The sequence below is a fragment of the Coenobita brevimanus genome, chromosome 92 (assembly GCF_032717465.1).
Source record: "Coenobita brevimanus isolate Jiangsu-jjx chromosome 92, ASM3271746v2, whole genome shotgun sequence".
NCBI lineage: Eukaryota > Metazoa > Arthropoda > Malacostraca > Decapoda > Coenobitidae > Coenobita > Coenobita brevimanus.
The window spans coordinates 22,696,739-22,720,670 of NC_137045.1; the positions used below are offsets into that span (position 1 = coordinate 22,696,739).

At 43.7% G+C, this 23,932-nt stretch overlaps 1 protein-coding gene across 1 annotated transcript in view; it reads left to right on the forward strand.

Moving 5' to 3' along the window:
- LOC145412139 (protein unc-13 homolog 4B-like) overlaps window positions 1-23,932 on the forward strand; it is a 789,854-nt gene that overhangs the window by 485,754 nt on the left and 280,168 nt on the right. Inside the window, exon 12 of the mRNA XM_080282072.1 lies at window positions 16,448-16,591. Within this exon, the coding sequence (XP_080138198.1) occupies window positions 16,448-16,591 (144 nt within the window). The remainder of the gene's footprint in view (window positions 1-16,447; window positions 16,592-23,932) is intronic.

Genomic DNA, 23,932 nt, shown 5'->3' on the forward strand with positions numbered 1-23,932 from the left:
GCGGGCTCAAGTTGGTGAAATAGCGGAACCATCGACATCGTCTGCTCCTGTTCCTGTTGAGGATGAAGAGGATGCAATGTCAGAAGTGTCAGCATTGAACTTTGAAGGGTTTATGGCCGAAGTGAGTTACTTTGATGCTCCTGGGGAAGGTGCTCAAGAGGAGTCTGTGGAGGGAAGTGTTGGTGCGGTGGGGAGTGCAGCGCTGTAAGTGTTGCTGCACCTCGGAACCCCTGTTATTTAAGGTCATCAGGCCTGTTGTCTACTGTTGTTAAGGTGACTACCCATATTTTTGTTATTGTAGCTATAGCTTTAGTACAGTGTCTGAAACATATGACCTTTATTATGTCTCTAAGGGCCAAAAAATGTCCAGGTATGAGGGGGTACCGCCCATATGTAATTATTCCCATAAGATTATGTATTCCTAGTACGCGAATTCCCAGTGCACGAGCTCGTTCACCGCCCAATCTCTCGCGCACTGTGCGAGCCCACTGTATTCAACTTCTCCAGGACTCACGACCAATATACTAATATTTGAAAGAAAGCAGTCATTATTTCTATTCTTAGACAAGGAAAACCTCCCAGTAGTCATGTGCTGTATAGAACAATATCTGTCTATCTATCTATTGCCAGACGCCATAATCCCGTAAAGGGTGACCATTTGACTTTGGGTTATTTGTTTTACGGGGAGGGGCACTAACCCTCCACCAACACACTTGTTGACACGTAGGGAGCACGTATGGTTTGGTTATATGGATACCACCAAGCGCTGTAAATGATTTCTTGGCTTACAGGAAACCATTTGGCTTGTCACTCAATGTAAAGCCACCTGTAAAGGAAAGAAAAGCAATAAGAAGTGACAGGAAAGATGCGAGAAATCCCACTTTAGTGTTTATTTGTTTTTCTTAAATATTTTCATTATTATTATTATTTTAACTACAGCATTTTATATACATCTCTTATTTTCTGTTTCTGTCCTCGTTCTGTACTTCACGGATAATGGCTCATTTTTACTTTTATTTGTTATCATTATTAATGTAATTCTTGGCTTATATTGTTTCTTTTTGCCCAGATTCTACCGATGAAGTCCGTCCTGATTTCAGTTTCTTCACAATTTGATATCTCAAATGTTTGCCATTCATCACTGTACACAATCCTAATTCCTGGAAAGAGTAATATTGAAGAACACCATAACTGCAATTATATTGGCATGTGCTCCACAGGCAGGGTTGGATGAAGTAGAGAGAGAGAGATTTTTGGATGATTTAATACGTGTAGTAGGTGGTATGCGGGATGATGAGATAGTGGTTTTGGGAGGGGACTTAAATGGTCATGTAGATGAAGCAGCACAAGGTTATGAAGGAGTACATGGGGGATGTGTGTATGGCATAAGGAATGCGGAAGGGGAAAGGATACTCGAGTTTGGGGAGGCAACGAACGTGATTGTGTGTAACACATATTTTGGGAAAAGAGAGAGTAGGTTAATTACGTATGAGTCTGGGGGAAATAGCAGTCAGATTATTTTCTGGTTAGGAGGGCTGATAGGTTAGTGAGGGATGTTTAAAGTTATAGGAAGTGAAGAGTGTGTGCAGCAGCAGAAATTATTGATTTGTGATATGGTGCTTAAAGAACGAGTGATCGAAAAGAGGACTTATGTACCTAGGAGGAAAATATGGAAGCTGGAAAACCAAGTAGTAAGGGATGCCTTCTATGAAGAGATGAAGAGAGTGGTGGCTGAACAGGGAGCCGTAGACAGAGGCATTAATGAACAGTTCAGAGCCTTCAAGAACAATCTCTTGAGAGTTACTGATGTAACATGTGGTTGGACAAGATGACCACCAAGACATAAAGTAACTTGGTGGTGGGATGAGGGTGTAGAAGCTGCAGTTAGGGAGAAAAGAAGGCTTTTCCAGGAATGGAAGAAGGGTGGTAGGAAGGAGGAATACTTGGCTGCCAAGCATAGGGCTAGAAGAGAGGTATACAGGGTGAAGTCTGAGTCACAGAGACTTTTACTTGATAACCTAAATCATGGGGAAAGGAAAAATATGATATTTAAGGTGGCGATCAGATGAAGAGGGATAATCGAGATATTATAGGTGAGCAGTGTGTGAAGAATGATGAAGGAAGGGTATTGGTGAACAGTGAGGATATTAAAGATGCATGGAGAGCGCATTATAGCTGGTTGTTGAATGAGGAGTTTGACTGGGACAGGGAAGGTTTGGAGCCAGCAGATCCAGTGTTTGGCCCTTGGCCTTTGATTGATGCTGCTACTGTGAGTGAGGCAATAGGCAGGATGAAGGTGGGGAAGGCAGCATGTGTGTCTGGGTTGACTGCTGATATGTTGAAGGCCTCAGGAGATATAGGGGTGAGGTTAGTCACTGACCTGATAAATAGGATTATTTATGAGTGTGTTGTCCCAGATGATTGGCTGAAGAGTGTAATTGTAAATGTATATAAAGGGAAGAGTGATGCCCTGGAAAGAGGAAATTATAGAGGTATAAAGCTTTTAAATTAGATAATGAAGGTAATGGAGAGAATTTTAGAAGGCATGATTAGAGAAAGAGTGAATATTGATGAGATGCAGTTTGGATTTATGCCAGGTACAGGTACCACTGATGCCATATACATTGTTTGACAGCTTCAGGAAAAATATATTGGTAGGAGAAGGGATCTGTATTTTGTTTTTGTTCATTTCGGAAAGGCCTTTGACAGAGTCCCTAGAGAGGTGGTGAAATAGGGAATGAGAAAGCTTGGCTTGGAGGATTGGCAGGTTAGGGTGGTTATGGCTATGTATATGGATGCTCGCACCCAGGTAAGAGCGAATGGAGATTTGAGTGATGGGTCTTCCGTAAATGTTGGTGTGCATCAGGGGTCAGTTTTGAGTCCCATGTTGTTTATCATGGTGCTTGAAGCCCTCTCACGTGACTTCAGAAATGGACTCCCGTGGCAGATGTTGTTTGCTGATGATTTGGTGTTGATTGAAGAGAACGAAAGGGAGGCGGAGGAAAGGTTTAGGAAGTGGAGAGATGGTATGGGGCACAAGGGCTTAAGGGTAAATGCAGATAAAACATAAGTGATGATATCTAGGGTTGGTGGGGGTACTGTCAAAGACGAGGGAGAGTGGCCATGTGCAGTTTGCCAGAAGGGCATGGGAAGTAATTCCAACTTGTGCGGTGTTTTTGATAAATGGGTGCAAAAGAGATGTAGTGATATCAGAGGTAGACTGCGAGATAATGCTGATTTTATGTGTACGCCGTGTCGGGGAGAGCAGGGGGAGATCGTCAGACATTAAAGGATTGAACTTGTTGGTGAATCTCTTGAGTGTATGGAAGAGTTTGTTATTTGGGAGACATGTTGTGTGCTGGAGGTGGGGCTGGAGCTAGCTCTGTGGCTAGGGTGAGAAGTTGTTGGAAGAATTCAGGGAGCTCTTGCATTTCCTGACATTGAGAGAACTCTCCCTACATGCTAAGGGGTCTTTGTATGCAGCATGTGTTAGGAGTGTAATGCTGTATGGTAGTGAGACCTGGGCAGTAAAGGAGGAGGATATTCGCAGGCTCAGACATACAGAAATGACAGTGATTAGGTGGATGTGTAGTGCGTCCCTGCTTGCAAGGTCTGGGGGGCTGGGTTTGTGATGGAAGAGTTGAGAGGTAGTATGGGACTGGAGTGTATTGGTGTTGTGATGAGGAGAGGTAGATTGAGATGGTTTGGGCAAGTGGAGAGGCTGGGAGATGATAATTTGGTGAGGAAGGTGAGAAGTGTTAATACTGGGGGTGGGGTTATGAGGGATAGACCGAGAAAGACCTGGGATGAGGTCATTAAGTGCGACCTCAGGGTTAAGGGATTGAACAGGGAGGCTGCAATAGATCGTGCAGCATGGAGAGCCGCCATTAGGTGACCAATGCCGATGCATGCAAGCATGTTGGAGCTTTTAAAAACGAAATGAAAAAAATGAAAAAAACACCCTTTGCATCCCTATGTCTCCGAAGGTGGATTCTGACCCAAACATTCAACCACCATACACCTCTCCAAGTTGACTCAGCTTATCCTAGATGGCTTCAGCAAGAAACAGCCATCACCAAGAAACATGCTGGCAGCAGTAAACATAAACAGAGCTTTTGATATAGTACCCAGACATTTCCTGATGTGCAAAATGGTACACATAAACAGAAAATAATCTTTAAAAATAGCAAGGTAATACTTACTCACAGGGATACAACTTCAGATAGCTTTCCAAAACCAGAGTTCTAAATTCAGAATACTATGCACCGGTGTCTCACAGTGCTTATTCTTTTTCACTGTTTTAATGTTTCCTTTGTAACTAGTTAACCCCACATTCATCAGTAACAGTACTATCGTTTGCTGATGACCTGGCAGTAACTTTGAAACATTCCAAAACTCAGGAATCAGTGGCCTAGCTCCAACTATACCTACAGTCACTAGAACACTGGCTTAGACAGAACAGAATGACTCTCCTCAGCTAAATCAACCATCACATTATTCACTCCAGACAGACATGAATCTCAAACACACCCTCAAGCTTTCCTCTTTAACTACTCCCATTGGAAAGAAATGCAGAAACTCTAAGACTTATTTGGACAGAAATGACTTTTATTAGCATACAAGTAACATGGTTGCAAAGGCAGCTTATAACCTCAGTGCCTTGAAAACCAACAGACACTGCCTATGGATAGCAAAAAAGAATCTCTTAAATAAATCAGTCTCTGAGTAGTTCATCAGGACAACAGTTAGTTAAGCTAGCCCATGCTGGACTTAATCCCCAACCAACACAGACATTGATAAGCTTCAAAAATGGAAACAAAGCATTAAGAATAATAACAGGATGTGGTAAGACCAGAATTACAGATCACCTACAACAAGAAACTGTGATACTTGTACTTCCAATTACAAGTAATGCTTCAGTGGCTGTGGGTTCAGAAATATGCAGGCTTCCCTGGTTGGTGCCATGACTATTTTTTGAAAGCTCTGAAATCAATTTCTTTTTGTATACAGATGTGAAAAGAATCGTCTGGCCCACCTGGTGGTGTATTTTTTTGCTTCCTGTACACCCATCCTGTGATTCGCTATGATTCAGGGAAGATATCATAAAATTAATTGGGCAAGTGCCATTAAGATGTAAACATTTAGGGATGGTAGAGTAGGGTCAGTTAAACATACCAGTGACCTTCGTTCCCTTCCCATAATTATTTGCTGGTTTCTCTAGCTGACGCTAATTCGACATCTCCAGCATACAGTAAAGCATGACTTAACATTGGCAGCCATTGAGGGGTTAAGGCTTTTATGGATATGAGATGCACACATGTCATTGCTTCAGCTCAAGACCTATCCCACCCTTGTAACATTATATTCCATCACCCTACTCCACAAAAACAGAAAATAAACACCCAACACGACATAAAGTAGTGTTAGTGGTAGGTGGGGGCATCCATCATCCACCCACTCAGTGTAGCGGTACTCTAGTTTAGGGTAGCCCAACATTGAGTGGCAAACCAGATTATTTCCTGTAAACCAGGAAATCATTTACAGTGCTGGGTGGTAACCTTATAACCAGCCAACAAGTGTTCCCTACAAGGCAACAGGTGGGTTGGCGGAGGGTTAGTGCCCCTCCCCGGAAGACAACTTACTGAAAATACGAACAAGAAGCCTTGATAATAGGTGACAACTAAGGACTGAACAAAGGACATGGTACAGATTGTGACATGGAATGTAAGGGGTGCAAATGATGATGTGAAAGAGAGAGAGATTGTCCAGGTACTTGAGGATGCAAACGTGGATGTATGTGGAATAACTGAGACAAAATCAAAAAGTGAAACTGTGAGAGAATGGGAATATGGATGAGGTATATGTGCAGGAGTGGGTGAGAATGAGAGGGCAAAAGAAGGAATTTGGTTGTTGTGTGCAAGAGATGGAAGGAGAATATAAGAATGGATGGATCCGTCGGCTCAAGGATTGTGTAGGTAAGATTGAAAGTTGGACCACAAATGTGGGTGATTGAGTGTGTGTATACCCCTACACAAGATCGTGCAAGTACTGTAGAGTGAAAGAAGAGTTCTGGACAAATGTAGATATGTGCATGGAAAAGTTTGATAGGAATGAGAGAGTGGTTTTGATTGGAGATATGAGTGGAAAAGCAGGGAATGTGAAGGTGGCTGGAGTAGTTGGAGAGAGGGGCATGCCTGCAGAAGTGGATGAGAATGGCAGTGCTTTAGTAGACATTTGTGCAGGGAGGGAGTTTGTGATAGGCAATATTCTCTTTAGGGCCCAGACACACATGCCCCCAAACATGTGATCATCAAGAGGAAACGAGGCTCAGGGGTCTGTCCAACATTCAGACTCGAAAACTGAAGCAGCTCTAACCCGGTGCTTCGTTTCGTCTTGTTGATCACATGTTGGGGACAAGTGTAACGGACCCTTAGACACAAAATGATCCATAGGTAAACATGGCGAGTAATGAGAAGGGTGGATGGTAAACTGAATGAACAAATGTCAGTGATTGATTATGTGTGTGTGGATGATAGATTGAGAATGTTTGTAATGGATGCAAGAGCATACAGAGATTGGAGGAGAGGACTTTCTGACCACCACATGGTGGTAGTGAAAATCAAGGCTCAACTGAAATGGAGGGGTAGGAGAAGGGAAGGACAGGAGGAAATAGTCCATACAAGGAAGGTAGAAAGGTTGCAAGAGGATGGAAATAAGGCGGAATATAAGAGAGAAGTGGAAGAGCGATTGGGTAAATATGATTTGGAGCAGATGGGGGACATGGTAGCGCGGGCCGAACAGGGTGGTACTCCCGAGGGGAATGGGAATGCTGGTGATAGGGAGAGCTGGACCTCCTGTTTCACTAGCTATCTAACCATCCCCCTTTGCTGACCTTTTCAGTGTGACAGTAACATGGAGAGTAGACCAGCATACTCTGCCAAACATTTCCTCTAACTGTCATATGCACTTTACATTTCACACAATGTATCCCACTGCGTTACAGGGGTTGGCGCCAGCAAGGGCATGCGGCCAGAAAACTTTGCCCCCGCTACCTAGTGACGGACTTCTGGGGGGAGACGTGACGGGGGTTCCGCCAGCATAGATCGTGGGTCCAGGGCAAGATGGGGCTCAGGCCTGTGCTAGAGGGTACAGGGCATTGCGGTTCCCAGGCTGCCACTCTCGCCCAATAGAGAGGGGGCCCGAACCTGGGAGTAGCGCCCCAGGAGGCTGCCCTATCAGTGGGTGTATAATGGCGGGATAGTTGCAGTGCCAAGGCGCGCTTGGAGGGTGTCCCTGCAGCTGTCCTGGCAGGGTGCCCCGAGGCCACTACCACAGCCACTGGTAAACTGGTGGGCTAGGGTTCCCAGATCCATTGCCTGGACCTGGGACTGTGCAGTGAGTGGGGCCTATGGTATGTCTATCCCCCTTTATTAATCCTGACTATGACAGAACACAAGAATAAGTTTCAGAGGAAGCCTGAGGACAGTAAATCACCCAGGGGAATGAGGGTGGGTTCATGGAATGTGGGAAGTTTGAGGGGAAGAGCGTGGGAAGTCGTTGAGGCATTCAGTAGGAGGTGGGTGGATGTGACATGTTTGCAGGAAGTCTGGTACAGGGGTGGATCAGCTAGAGAGATTCTTGGGAAGGATTGTTGCTATAAGTTGTTTTGGCAAGGGGGTACAGACGGATATGGAGGTGTCGGTGTGATGGTTGCGGAGAAATGGGTGGAATATATTATGAATGTTATGAGAGTAAGCGATAGGATATTGATAGTGAAAATTTTGTTCGGTAGAAGGATAGCTGCAATTATATTGGCTTATGCTCCACAGGCAGGATTGGATGAAGCAGAGAAAGATAGATTTTGGGATGATTTAATACATGTAGTGGGTGGTATGCGGGATGATGAGATAATGGTTTTGGGAGGGGACTTAAATGGTCATGTACGTGAAGCAGCACAAGGTTATGAAGGGGTGCATGGGGGATGTGCGTATGGTCTAAGGAATGCAGAACGGGAAAGGATACTCGAGTTTGGGGAGGCAATGGACATGATTGTGTACAACACTTATTTTAGGAAAAGAGACAGTAGGTTAATTATGTATGAGTCTGGGGGAAATAACAGTCAGATAGATTATTTTCTGGTTAGGAGGGCCGATAGGAGGTTAGTGAGGGATGTTAAAGTTATAGGAATTGAGGAGTGTGTGCAGCAGCACAAACTATTGATTTTTTATATTGTGCTTAAAGAACGAGTGATGAAAAAGAGGAGGAAAGTATGGAAGCTGAAAAACCAAGTAGTAATGGATGCCTTCTATAGCAAGTTGAGGAGAGTGGTGGCTGAACAGGGAGCCATAGACAGAGGCATTAATGAACAGTACAGAGCCCTCAAGAACAACCTCTTGAGAGTTACTGATGTAACATGCAGTTGGACAAGAGGACCACCAGGACAAGAGGACCACCAAGACACAAAGTAACTTGGTGGTGGGATGAGGGTGTAGAAGCTGCAGTTAAGGAGAAAAGAAGGCTTTTCCAGGAATGGAAGAAGGGTGGTAGCAAAGAGGAATACTTGGCTGCCAAACTTAGGGCTAGAAGAGAGATATACAGGGCGAACTCTGAGTCACAGAGACTTTTACTTGATAACCTAAATCATGGGGAAAGGAAAAATATGATATTTAGGGTGGCAGGTCAGGTGAAGAGGGATAATCGGGATATTATAGGTGAGTAGTGTGTGAAGAATGATGAAGGAAGGGTATTGGTGAACAGTGAGGATATTAAAGATGCATGGAGAGAGCATTATAACCGGTTGTTGAATGAGGAGTTTGACTGGGACAGAGAAGGTTTGGAGCCAGTAGATCCGGTGTCTGGCCTTTGGCCTTTGATTGATGCTACTGTGATTGAGGCAATAGGCAGGATGAAGGTGGGGAAGGCAGCATGTGTGTCTGGGTTGACTGCCGAAATGTTGAAGGCCTCAGGCGATATAGGGGTGAAGTTAGTCACTGACCTGATAAATATGATTATTTATGAGTGTGTTGTCCCAGATGATTGGCTGAAGAGTGGTAAATGTGTTTAAAGGGAAGGGTGATGCCCTGGAAAGAGGAAATTATAGAGGTATAAAGCTTTTAAATTAGATAATGAAGGTAATGGAGAGAGTTTTAGAAGATATGATTAGAGAAAGAGTGAATATTGATGAGATGCAGTTTGAGTTTATGCCAGGTACGGGGACCACTGATGCCATATTCATTGTTCGACAGCTTCAGGAAAAATATATTGGTAGGAGAAGGGATCTTTATTTTGTTTTTGTTGATTTGGAAAAGCCTTTGACAGAGTCCTTAGAGAGGTGGTGAAGTAGGGAATGAGAAAGCTTCGCTTGGAGGAGTGGCTGGTTAGGATGGTTATGGCCATGTACTGTATGCGGGTGCTCACTCTCAGGTAAGAGTGAATGGAGATTTGAGTGATGGGTCTTCCGTAAATGTTGGTGTGCATCAGGGGTCAGTTTTGAGTTCCATGTTGTTTATCATGGTACTTGAAGCCCTTTCACGTGACTTTAGAAACGGACTCCTATGGGAGTTGTTGTATGCTGATGATTTGGTGTTGATTGCAGAGAACGAAAGGGAGGCGGAGGAAAAGTTTAGGAAGTGGAGAGATGGTATGGGGCACAAGGGTTTAAGGGTAAATGCAGATAAAATAAAAGCGATGATATCTAGGGTTGGGGGCGGTACTGTCGAAGATGAGGGAGAGTGGCCATGTGCAGTTTGCCACAAGGGCGTGAGAAGTAATTCCATCTTGTGCGGTGTTTTTGATAAATGGGTGCATAAGAGATGTAATGGTATCAGAGGTAGACTGCGAGATAATGCTGATTTTATGTGTACGGCGTGTCGGGGAGAGCAGGTGGAGATTGTCAGGCATGAAAGAATTGAACTTGCTGGTGAATCTCTTGATTATGTGGAAGAGTTTTTTTATTTGGGAGACATATGTGCTGGAGGTGGGGCTAGAGCTAGCTCTGTGGCTAGGGTGAGAAGTGGTTGGAAGAAGTTCAGGGAGCTGTTGCCTCTCCTGACATTGAGAGGAGTCTCCCTATGTGCTAAGGGGTCTTTGTATGCAGCATGTGTTAGGAGTGTAATGCTGTATGGTAGTGAGACCTGGGCAGTGAAAGAGGAAGGTATTCGCTGGCTCAGACATACAGAAATGACAATGATTAGGTGGATGTATAGTGCGTCCCTGCGTCCAAGGTCTGGGGGGGCTGGGTTCTCGATGGAAGAGTTGAGAGATAGTATGGGACTGGAGTGTATTGGTGTTGTGATGAGGAGAGGTAGATTGAGATGGTTTGGACATGTGAAGAGGCTGGGGGATGATAATTTGGTGAGGAAGGTGAGAAGTGTTAATATTGGGGGTGGGGTTACGAGGGGTAGACCGAGAAAGACATGGGTCGAGGTCATTAAGTGTGACCTCAGGGTTAGGAGACTGAACATGGAGGCTGCAATGGATCGTGCAGCATGGCGAGCCGCCATTAGGTGACCAAGGCTGATGCATGCAAGCATGTTGGAGCCTTTAAAAACGAAACGAAACAAAATCTGTGCAACATGTGAGGTGATGTGTGGGGTGAAGACAGGATGAAAGGGGATGCAAGGAACAGCATGATGGAATATAGAGGTGAGACAGGCTGTGGCACAAAAGAAAAAAGCATATAGTGAGTGGATGAGAAACAAGGGTATGGAGGAAGTTGAGAGATGGAAGAGAGAGTTCCATGTAGAGAGGAAGAGAGGTTTGAAGAGAGAGTTACGTGTAGAGAGGAAGAGAGAGGTGAGAAGATTAGTCAGAGAGAGTAAGAAGAGAGTGGATGAGGGAATATAAGAAATTGCTCTGGAAAGAGATAAAGAGAGTTAGTGTAATAAAAAAAGTAAGTTGGGGAGTGAAAGATTAAAATGGTAGATTGCTAGTGGAGAAGAGAGAAAAAGTGAGCAGGTAGAGAGAACACTTTAAGGAATTGTTGAACATAGAGAATGAAAGTAATGAGAGTATAAGTGGCTGGGGAATGGCTTTGAGAAGGAGGGAGGTGAGAAGAGAGGAAGAAATCAGTAGGATGGAAGTAGTGAAGTAATGAAGAAAGTCAAGGTGGGGAAAGCCCCTGGAATTGATGGAGTGTGTGCTGAAATGTGGAGAGATAATAGTAGAGTGGATATGGAAGATGTGCAGATTGGCCTGGCAGGAAGGTAGAGTTCTAGAGTATTGTAAGCCAGGTATAATTATTCCCCTGTACAAAGGAAAATGGGAAAAAGTAAGTGTATGTATTCATAGGAACATTTGTCTTTGTAGCGTAATAGGAAAAGTATATGGTAGGATACTTATTATAGGGAAATAACAGAGTAATTAGTTGGAGAAGAACAGGGAGGTTTAAGGAAGGGAAGAGGTTGTGTGGATCAGATGTGCATTCTTATGTCTTTAGTGGAAAAGTTTCTAGAGAAGGGAAAGAAGTTGTATGCAGCCTTCATGGATTTGGAGAAAGCATGTGACAGGGTGGATAGGCAAGGAATGTAGAAAGTATTAAGAATGTATGGAGTAAATGGGAAGTTGTTCTGTGCCATGAAGAGTATGTATGAGAGGGTTAAGGCTGAAGTTCTAGTGGATAGTGAACTGAGTGAATTTTTCTATTTGAATGTTGGATTGAAATAGGGTTGTGTCATGTCTCCATGGTTGTTCAATCTGTGTATGGATGAGATTATAAAAGAGGTACAAGGTAAGGCAGTAGATGTTGAAGTGACCCTAATGAGAGAGGGCAGTGTTTGGAAACTCCCTGTACTGTTGTTTGCAGATGATACTGTATTGTTAAGTGAGGATGAAAGGGAACTGCAAAGCTTGGTGAATTAGTTTGGGAGAGGGTGTAAGTAACGGAATCTATAGGTGAATGTAGGGAAGAGTAAAGTTATGGTCTTTGAGAGAAAGGAGGCCACTGAATGTACAGTGAGGCTGGATGAGGAGGAAGTGGAAAATGTCAGTGTGTTTAAGTACTTGGGTAGTGTGATGAGTAAGGATGGAAGTTTAGAGGGTGAAATATTTTAAATAGTTCAACAGGGAAGAAAGGTTGCTGGTTCTTTGAAAGCAGTGGTAAGGAACAGGGAAATGATCATGGAAGTAAAAAAAGTCGCTGCATGACAGTATTGTGGTACCAACCCTAAGGTATGTCAAGTGAAGCTTGGATCTTGTTGGAAGGACACAAGTCATAGTCAGGAGGAATTTCATTGAACCTCGTTCTGAGACATATACAAAGTTTTATTGCATTTTTTGATACATTGGACCCTACTAATGAAAATAAAGAAGTGCACACAGTTGGCACACTTGAGCATTTTGTTATATGGGCCGAAATCCAAAATGGCTGCTGGAAAAAATGAAAAATTACATTATTTGATTACTGTTGTCACTAGTTTTAAAAATATTACATTATTTAATTGTAGAATTATTTAAAGAAATTCTAGGCACAACAAAGTATATTATATATGTGTAAATTGTGAAAAGAAAAATTACTCAGTTAATTGCTTAAAAAAGGCACCAGATGTGATTACAGGACCCTGTTAAACTATCACCAGGTATTACCACAATATTTCATTTTCTTAACAAACTATACAGGGAAAGTGTTGAGAATTAGGTCTTTCTGTCAGTAAACATTTTTAAATATTTAACATGTCTATTCCAACAAACATATTTAAACCATAATCTTTTTCACAACTAAAATGTTCATATCTCTTATATCAGAATGTTAGACCAATTACACGTATCAGAATTGATCAAAATGCTTTACATCAAAAATCTATGCTGCTTATAAATATAATAACACTGATGAACTAAACACATTTACAATTAATACCGGTATAGTAAGTGTCTGTCATTTTCATGTCCATACTTTCCCCTTCTTCAACTGACACTTTTGATTTACTTTGAGGATTGTGGCAGTCAGTTCCATGGCAAGCACAAAACATTGAGCAAGAAAGTTGTGCTGCAGCACAACTGCAACAGGCAGTTGAACATGGGGTGTGGGATTGACACCCACACTTGATTAGTTTTAGGATATCAAGTGGTGCAGGAGAAACATCAGGTGGCAAGCCAATTGGAACTAACATGTTTGAATCAGGATCCTTGGTCCACCCATAATGAAGAGGGTTCATTTCTGGTGGCTCTGGATCAAGGGAGCTTCTCCAAATTGCTGCCTATAAATGGGCTTTGCAAACATGTCCTTCAAATGCTTCTGTTTTTGATGGCAAAGCTTTTAGCTTTGGTGCTGTGGTGAGCCGAAGATTGCCCATCTTTGATTGCCACACAGTATATCTTAAAGATGTCATGTTGTTTTCATTTGGAAAGCCAGAACATGCTGCAGTGAATTTTGTGGCTTCAGCAGTAACATCAGTCAGCTCTTCATGTGCCACCCTAATCTAGTAAGTGTCTTCCCACTCTATTGCCTTTAACATTGCTCCTTTACCATCCATCTATCCATCATCCAATTCTACGTTGCCTCATGAGGAACGTAGGAGCCTGGGGCTAGGCAGTTGGTCCTGACATTTAAGATGAGAGTGAAATATGAAACACTGTCACATCCTGTAAGAACATGGGCAGGTAACAGACTGTTGAGAACATCTTGATTTTGCTCAACTGTTGCTTTGATATCTGCACTTGATCGTGAAGGGCTTGTTTCAACCATGACCATATTGCAGGCAAGATTTTTTTTCTTATACTGGTGGCGTAGCAGGACAAATATGTCTGTGTCATCAGCAACAATTCTAATGCTGTGTCTTCCTGACCTTGCCAAATGGACAGCTTGCTGCACCACAGTAACATCAGCATCCTCATGTGTAGTGCACAAGTCAGGCCTGCTTCTTCTGATTCTGTTACAAAGCTCTACTGGTATTGGTTTCTTATCTGTAATCACAAGGTGTTTGTCATCGTTTGACAGTAGATCAGTGTGCTCACACAGATGCTCACAAATGAGATTAATCACCTAGGATTTATAGTGTTTAACAGATAAGCCGACCTGTGGTGGTAGAGGTGTTGCCAATGACAGTCTGTGGCATCTGCTTGCATCCTTCCCAGCTCTAGCTGCTCATGTTGCTTCTTTTATGCTTCTGCTGTGATATCTGTCAAAGACCAGATGTGTGTTTGCTGCTAAAAGACAGTGACATGTACTGCACGAACTGTAGTATATAATCTTCTATGACACTTTTGCTTGGCCATTTGAAAATCCAGAGAACTGCACACCCATCAAGTATTATAGCATCAGCTGGGACCGTTCTGCGATCAGATACTTCCACTTGGATTTTGGCTTTCAGGGTGCATTTGCCTTTAGAAGGTGACAGCCTCATTCAACTGTCTTTTCCTGGAATACTGAGGGTGGAAATGCAGCCAACTCATAAGAGAGAACATCTCTCATGTTGATGTTCCTAGTGGTTTGAAGACAAAGTGCTCTTGAATAGATCAGTGTGGTATCATATACAGATATTATTGTCCACTTAAATTTTTTTCTTGAAGTTGACATGAGCACAACTGGTCTTGTGAGTGGCTTGTGAAAACTCTGTGGCCATCCATCCTCAAATGTTTTCATCATAGCTGCTCCCAATTCAACAGCCCTATCAACATTGACATTCACTGCACATATACTACCTGTAACCACTTTAATAAGTCCAGGTGAATGGCACTCTCCTTTCAGCGGATCTATGCAGCTTTGAAGCTTCTCCCGAATTTTTGCTCCGTCTGCTTCATCACTTTGTATCATTGAAGGACCTTCTTCCTTATGGGTCATGACTGTGGATTGTGCGTTTCCATCAAGCATGGATACAACATCTTTTTTCAGTTGAATGCAGATATGTAGTCCAAGAGGTCACATTTTCAATGCTGCTGGTTGATGGGTTATTCCAATAATTCCTCCTGGACTATGGCCATAACGCATGAAAGTTGTCTTAGTGTACTGATCAGACCAGATACCATGCCAGATGCCTGGTTGATGTTGCAGTACATGACCTCTCTTCATGAAGTCTTGAAGCACTTCATCAGGCAGTTTTGCTCATAGAATGAAAGTAATACCGTACAAGGCATACCTTGCCATACCACTAGCAAAGAAATAAGGAAGCATCTCTTTGATGACAATAAAATGGAGTGGCCAATCACCTTCTCGTTCAGCATGAACAAACTGCATCATCAGAAATACTGATTTCACAAGGACATTCTTCTTTTGGCACCTGAAAATGATCATAAAAACTTAAAAATTGTTAAAATAAAATGTTACAATGTGTAGTTTACAGGTGATAATTTTGTGTAGTGCATGTTCTGATAGGAAAAGTTAATATTATTATTGTATGAAGAAAATTAAAATCTGAAAAAATACCTAAACATGTTTTATTGGCAACATCATTCATGCAGGTGGCCATATTGGATTTCGGCCTCCATTTTGAAATGCTCAAGTGTGCCAGTTGGGTACACTTTTTTATTTTGATGGTTACATCCCAAAGTATCAGAAATGCGATAAAACTTTGTATATGTCTCAGAATGAGGTTCACCCGAAAATGACCATTCTGCCACCAGACTATCAAGAGTGAGAGCAGTGGAAATGAGTTATTTGAGAGGAGCATGTGGAGTTAGATGGAGAGACAGACTGACAAATGAGGAAGTGAAGGAGCATTGTGGCATGGATGTGGATGTGACAGAAAGCGTTAATAGAAATACGTTGAGGTGGTTTGGCCATGGGGAGAGCGAGATACTAATCAGGAGAGTGTATACGAGTGAGGTGGAGGGGGGAGAGGGAGGGGGAGGCTGAGGATGAGATGGGGGGCATGGAGTTGATAGGTACATGTGAGAGGGGGGGGGGTGAGCTGGGAGCAGGGCAGTTAAATGGTGGGGGACAGGGTGACATGGAGGCAATTTTTTTGTGGACACCCCTTATGGGATAGAGGCTTCTAGCAATAGATAAATAGAGAGATAGACTACATAGAGTGTCTCAGCAGCATCACTTCACTTTCACCCAACATTACCTTTCACAAATGCATTCCTAATGCATAGCCACCACAGCCTGTCCAAACCCGCTAGAAAGCAGTGCCCTTCACGAACCACCTCCAGACATTCACCCCTCAGCATTTACCCTACCTAACAAGACTATAGGACCATCACCCTTCCCTATTTCAGTACCAACATGAAATACAACTCCAAAAAATCTGTTATGCCCTCACTGCAGTGCAGCCAAGCCTACTGTAATGTACTTATCTCACTATTAGAGCAAAGACTATTCCTCAACCTAACCCCAGCAAAATATTTGTGGGAGTGACTGGTTGAAACAGCCTGTTTCCTGTAGTCCACTGGGTTCACATCCAGTTGCTCCTGAGGGTGCAACAACAGTATACATCATCAGTGAACAATTTAGCACATGACACATTAATCAAATGGATAAATTAATTCCTTAATGTAGCTTTTATCCTTACAGGTGGGAAGCAACCTTGAAAAGTCGTTGTCGAGACTACCATGCTGCAACCTTTGATCAGCAGCTGGATATGGCTGTTGGTGTGGCAGGAGAGATCTGTTCCTTCCTTTCTGAAGTATCAAACTTTTATCATGATGTTTTCTTCAGGTGAGATCATTAAGCCTTTTATTATATTAGTTAAGCAAGGACATGTAACTACTGTGTCATGTAAAAGAAGATGCAACAATTTTCCGTATGTTTCAATTACTTGCGTGAAACATAACTCAAGATCTTTGCAGTCGCAACAAAAAATATTAGTTTTCAAGTGCACATTTCATTTCTTTTATATAGGCTCCAGCATGCTTGCATGCATTGGCCTTGGTCACCTAATGGTGACTATCCATGCTGCTTGATCTCTGGCATCCTTCCTATTCCATCCCATATCCCAGGAGTCTCACTGTATGACCTCGTCCCAGGCCTTCTGTGGCCTGCCTCTCGCATCCCTACACTTGACATTCACACCTCCTGTCTTCCACACCCTGTTGTCATCTTCCATCCTCTCAGCATGCCCGAACCACCTCAATCTACCCCTGCTCATTGCAAGATAAATACATTGAAGTCTCATCCTTCCTCTAAACTCTTCAGCTGCAGTCCTACTCCCAGATCTCTCATTCAGTGACACACTACACATTCATTAAATCATTGTCTTTTTCGTACATTTGAGCCTACAAATATCCCCTTTCATTGCTGCCCAGGTCTCATTACCATACAGCATTGCACTCCCAATGCACGCTACATACAGTGTCCCCTTAGCACAGAGGGAGAGCCCTCTTCGTGTCAGGAAAGCCAACAGCGCCCTGAACTTCATCCAACTGTTCCTTACCCCAACCACAGAGGTAGCTTCAGCCCCACCTTCAGCACATAACATGTCCCAAAACTGGAAGAACTCTTCAACACATTCAATGAGGCAATACAACAAGATCAATCCTTTTACACCTTTCGGTCTCTTCATGCTCTCCCCAGCGCACCACACAACCAAAATCAGCATTATTTCTCAGCCTGTCTTAGATACTGTTCCATCTCTTATGAATGCACCTACCACAAACACTACACAAGATGGGGTTGCTTCCCAAACTCATGTGGCAAACTGCACAGGGCCACACTTCCTCTGCTTTGACACTCTCCTCCAGCTCTAAATATCTTCACCTTTGTTTTATCTGCATTTACTCTCAACTAATAAGAATATATGGAGTAAATGGGAAGCTGTTGAATGCCGTGAAGAGTACTTACGAGGTTGCAAAAGCTGCAGTGCATGTAGATGGTGAACTGAGTGAGTTTTTCTGTCGAATGTTGGATTGAAACAGGAATGTGTCATGTCTCCATGGTTGGTCAGTCTGTATATGGATGGGGTTATAAAAGAGATGCAAGGTACGACAGTGGATGTTGGAGCGACCCCTAATGAGAGAGGGCAGTATTTGGAAACTTCCTGTACTGTTCTTTGCAGATGATACTGTACTTGGAAGTGAAGATGAAGGGGAACTGCAAGGCTTGGTGAGTGAGTTTGGGAGAATGTGTAAGAAATTGAATCAGAAGTCAATATAGGGAAGAGTAAAGTTATGGTCTTTGAGAGGAATGAAGTCACTAAATGTACAGTAAGTTTGGATGATGAGAAAGTGGAAAATATGGATGCATGTAAATACAGTCCATTTGTTTAATACGCAAGGTTTTATGACGCAAAATGCCTAGGGCATGACGGGGGTGGGGATAAAAATAATCAGTAGTGCACGAGTTGGTTTTGAAAATGTGAAATTGGGATGGCAAAATGAGCTGACTCTAGTTATATGCTGCAGAGTGCGGCCTACTCTTGCGTAGCATGCAAGGAAGTGATGCAGATCATGACATCAGTGCACCTAATGACGTAGTGGGCATCCCTGCAGCTTCTCTCGGCTGAGCCTAGGCAACCTCGTGTGGTGTATACAGTCCCCTCATTTATACAAAGCCACACAGTCCCCTCATTTACACATCATCCTGGGTGGTGATTTCAATGCCAAGTCGTCGGCCCGGCATGTCAACGACCCTGACACAGACAGATCATCTTTTCATACTGAACGATCTAGATCAGCATACCCACATCCCACACCAAGCCCTCTTCCTCTCAACATCCCCAGACATCACTTCTGCTCCCCAGACTTCGCCCCCACTACATCCTGGAGAGTGGTCAAAACCCTAGGTTCTGATCACCTCCCAGTCATCATCACTACCAAAACCAGAATCACTCCAGCTGGCCACAGACACACATACACTAATTATAAGAGAGCCAACTGGGAGGCCTTTGCAACTGAAACAGAACAACATTTCGAAACACTAAACAGTACACCCATCACAAACATCAACAGTGCTGTGCACACTTTCAATACAATTATACAAAACGTAGACAAAAGGCACATCCCTAGAGGCAACAGAAAGAGACACAACCCCAATTTCACACCAGAAATTCAAGGCCTCATCAGTCAACAGGACACACTGCGACACCCCAAACACAAAACACCGTACAACAAATACAAGAACTCAACACTCAAATTAACAATATAATATCAGAACAGCAAACACTAAATTGGAATAATAATCTCCAAACACTTAACCACAAAACAAACACCAGTAAACTCTACAAAGCACTAAACAGCATCACACTCTCCAACAGCAGCACTACAAACTCACATGCTGCCATCACAACAAGAGACACCATACCTTCAAACAAACAACAAGCAAACACTCTCATCAATCACTTTTCACAAGTCAGCCATCCAAACCCCCATCCCGAAGACCGACATATCATCCGACACAAGAGACAGTTCCCCACAGACGCAGACTACGCACCGTTCATGTACAACCAGACGAAGCACATCATTAGCAGCCTTAAGCACTCATCTGCTTGTGGACCAGATAACATAAGCAACATTCGCCTTAGACACCTTGGACCACAAGGCATACAAGTACTCACCAACATATCAAATTACAGCTATTCACACAACATAATACCCAACATCTGGAAGCATGGCATTATCATCACTATCCCTAAACCCAACAAAGACCCCACGTTACCTTCCTCACACTGCCCTATCACACTCCTCTGTACCCCCTCTAAAGTCATTGAATGACTGATACTACTAGTCACACCTCACATTCCCCTAGCCCAGTCACAGCATGGCTTTAGGCCACTACACTCCACAAACACCCTTCTTACAAACCTTACATAGAGAGTTTTTGATGGCATGAATTCAGCTAGGCCACCACACAGAACACTTCTAGTCACACTAGACATCAGCAAAGCTTTTGATGCATCCCCCACCACAACCTCACAAACAAAATACTCAACACAAACATGCACAATAGCACAAACAGATGGTTGACAAACTACTTATCAGGCAGATATGCACACGTAACATTTGCCGGTCAGTCTTCTAACATCAGAAACTTCACAAATGGTGTCCCCCAAGGATCTGTTTTGTCCCCAACACTCTTTAACCTATACATGCACGACATACCCACACCCCACACACCACAGATACACATTGCTTCCTATGCAGATGATATAACACTTACATGTATGCACCAAAATGAATACACAGCTGCACACATCCTCCAACCTTGCCTTAACACACTACATGAATGGTTCACCACAAACAGGCTCTAAATAATTTAGCCCTAGCCAAATCTACAGTGACCCTTCTCACAAACTGGACAGCAGAACACAGTCACATCCCACACCTTACCATAAACCACACACACACACACACACACACACACACACACACACACACACACATATCAAAAATAATTTGAAGGTGATATATACTAATGTTAATGGTTTAATATTGGCAAGGCTTGAAATTAACGATTTCTTGAGGGAACATGAACCTGATGTCATGTGCTTTGTAGAGACCAAGTTTTTTATTCATTCATTCATTGCCAGATGCCATGTATCCCTAACGGGGTGGCCAAGGGCTTAGAGTTAATTGTTTTACAGGGAGGGGCACTAATCCTCCACCAACCCCACTTGACACGTAGGGATGCCAACAGTATCTAGTGTTCCCAGGCGGTCACCCATCCAAATACTAACCAGACCCAACTGAGTACACCGCTTCCCATCCGATCAGCGAAGTTAAGCAACGCTGAGACCAAGTTAAGAGAAGATATTGATGTTCATTTGGGAGATGGTAAATACAAACTTTGGAGAAGAGACAGAAAAGAAAAAACGGGAGGAGGAGTGATGATAGCAGTGAAGAACAAGTTAAATGTAGATACCGTGGAAATGGGAGAAAGCAGGGCTGAAGTGATAAATATGAAATTAGAAACTGGAGAGAATGGCAAGAGAGATACAGAGGTAGTTTATGTTCCCCCTAAGACGAGAGCATGGAATGATGACAGATACCAGGAGATGTTGTCAGATATGGCTAGTTATTTACAAAAAATAATTGAGAAGAGCAATAATATAATTTTGGTGGGTGACTTTAATTGTAAAGAGGTGAACTGGGAGGAATGGGACTCAGGAGGCAGCGAAGATTCGTGGGGCACTATATTATTAAATATAATAATGAATAATGTGATGACGCAATGGGTCAAAGAAGAGACACGGTTCTGAGGTGAGGACACACCAGCAAGGTTAGATTTACTGTTTACCAAGGAACCCGATGTAATAGAATCATTGAAATATTTCTGTACTATAGGAAAAAGTGATCATGTGGTCACTGAGTTCCAGATGATAACAGGGAACATCGAGCCAAGAGATGAGCTTCATAGGCAGGGAAGATACAACTTTGGGAAAGCAAATTTTACAGGATTGAGAAAATTTTTTGAAAATGCGGATTGGCGAAAATTCAGAGAAACAAGAGAGATACAGAGGAAGTGCGATATCTTTCTAGATCTCTATAATTCGGGAGTGGAAAAATTTGTACCAAGAGTAAGGGGGAAAGAAATCAGGAAAAAGGAGTGGTTTAATAGAAGGTGTATAGCAAAAAAAGAGAGAGATAAGGCATGGAACAACTGGAGAAAGAGAGGTAAGAGCAGAACAAAGGAAGAATATAAAAGAACTAGAAATGAATACACAAGAATACGTAGAGAAGAAGAAAGGAATTTTGAAAAAGGTATAATAGACAAATGCAAGGATGAACCCAAACTGTTTTATAGATTTGTTAATGGCAAACTGAAACAAAAGGAAGGAATCACCAAACTGAAAGTAGAAGGAGAGGTCTATAAAGATGCAGCAATGCAAGCGGAAATAATGAACAAATGTTTCCAATCGGTTTTCGCTAGTGAAAAGGAGTTTGTGGAGGAGGAGGGAGTGACTAGAAATGTACCGGTGATAAAAGATATAAAAGTGGAGGTGCAGGAAATGTATAAATTTGCTGGAAGCTCAAGATGTGGGGAGGGCCCCAGGACCTGATGGAGTTTCTGGTTAGGTGCTGAGGGAGTGCAGGGAACAGCTGGCGGATGGGGTTCACGGTTTGGTTGTGTGTTCTCTGGAGGAGGGGGTGGGGGTGCCACGTGAGTGGAGGGGGCAAGTGTGGTGCCGGTTTGTGGGGGAGGAGGCAGGGAGGAGCCCCTGAATTGTGGACCGGTGTCTCTGGCCAGCATGGTCGCGGGGTTGTGTGAGAGAGTACTGAAAGACAGATGAATGGGGTGTCTGGAGGAGGTGGATGTTTTGGCTGAGTGTCGGTTTGGATTCAGAGGTGGAGGGTCGTGTGTTTCCAGCTCGTTAGTTTTTGCTCAGGAGCGATTGACATGGTGCGGGGGAGAGATGGTTGTGTGGGTTGTGTGTACTTGGACTTGGAGAGGGCCTTCGACAAGGAACCTCATAGTAGACTGGTGTGGAGGCTGGAGTGTGTGGGGGGACTGGGGGGGAGGCTCTTGGAGTGGATGGGGGACTTTTTGAGGGATGGACAAATGAGGACAGTGGTAGGGGATAGGATGTCTGGATGGAGGGAGGTGGCGGGTGGGGTCCCTCAGGGCTCGGTGTTGCCACCAGTAGTGTTCCTGATTTGCGTGGGTGATGTGGTAGGTGGAGTGAGCGGTTGTGCGGGTCTGTTTGCTGGTGATGTGGAGATCTTGAGGAGGGTAGGGGTTGAGGAGGATTGTGAGATGCTGTAGGAGGATCTGGATAGGATACATGGTTGGAGCCGGATGTGAGAAATGAAATTTGGCGTGGGGAAATGTGGAATATTGGGAAATGGGTGGGGGGGCCATTGCTGAATTACTTGTTGGGTGGTGAATTAATCACGGGGGTGAGAGAGGGGAAGGATTTGGGAGTGCTGGTCAGGGATGGCTTGTCACCTGAAAACCATATTAACAGGATAGTTGGAGAGACGTATAAACTCTTGACTGGCATGGGAGTGACATTTCATTAAATGGATGAGGAGATGGTGAGAAAGTTGATAGTGGCCGTGATCCGCCACAGGTTGGAATGTGCGGTGGTGGTGTGGTCCCCACGCTGGGGGAAGGATGTTAGCAGGGTTGGGAGACTGCGGGGGACTGCGGCCAGGATGGTTCCCAGTCTGGCAGATCTGTCATACAGAGAGAGGCTGGAGGGGTTGGATTTGCCTTCCTTGGGGGAGGGGAGGGGGGGAGGCATGATTGCTGTGTGCAGGACCATGATGGGAGTGGATAGGGTTGACCGAGAAGACCTGTTTGTATGGGATGGGAGAGCAGCGGTGGGACGCGGAGTGGGGCTGAGGGGGTCAAGCTGCTTGAGGGATATCAGGAAATGTGGTTTTCCTTATAGAGGTATAGACCTGGACGGGGAGATCGTCCAGTCTAGGAACTTGGACGAGTTTAAAGCTAAATTTGACTTGCTGAGAAGCAGCAACGGGAACCCACGAGCATGGCACGTTTCGAGTATGTCACAATTAGGTATATTAGGTAAATACTGTACATAAATATTTGTAATGACTTAGACAATGAAGTGGTGCAGGCGAAAAACACTCATGTGTGTAAAAGTAGACTAGATACATGCGGATATGGAGACAGGACAACACGAGCATTGCTCAGTTCCTGTATACTACAAATAGGTAAATACACACAAAATCCTTGGTGTAACATACAATACATCAATGTCATTTAAACAACACATCACAAACATTAAAAATAAAATAACACCAAGACTTAATGCCTTGAGGTCACTTGCCCATACAACATTCGGACACAACAAAGAAACCTATCTGTCTATCTATCTATAACCCAACGCCCTAATCCCGCAAAGGGTGGCCGCTGACAAAATGCCTCCAAGTCGCTTTGTCACCCACCATTTGAATACCCTCCCCCCAACTCACTCCCCCCTCCCTCATATACCTCTCAACTCCATCCCTCCACCTCATCCTCGGTCTACCCCTCCCTCTCCCTCCCTCCACTTCACCTACATACACTCTCTTAGTCAGTCTTTCATTCTCCATTCTCTACACATGTTCAAATCACCTCAGTGTACTGTATTTCTCTTTATCTTCTCAACCACATCCA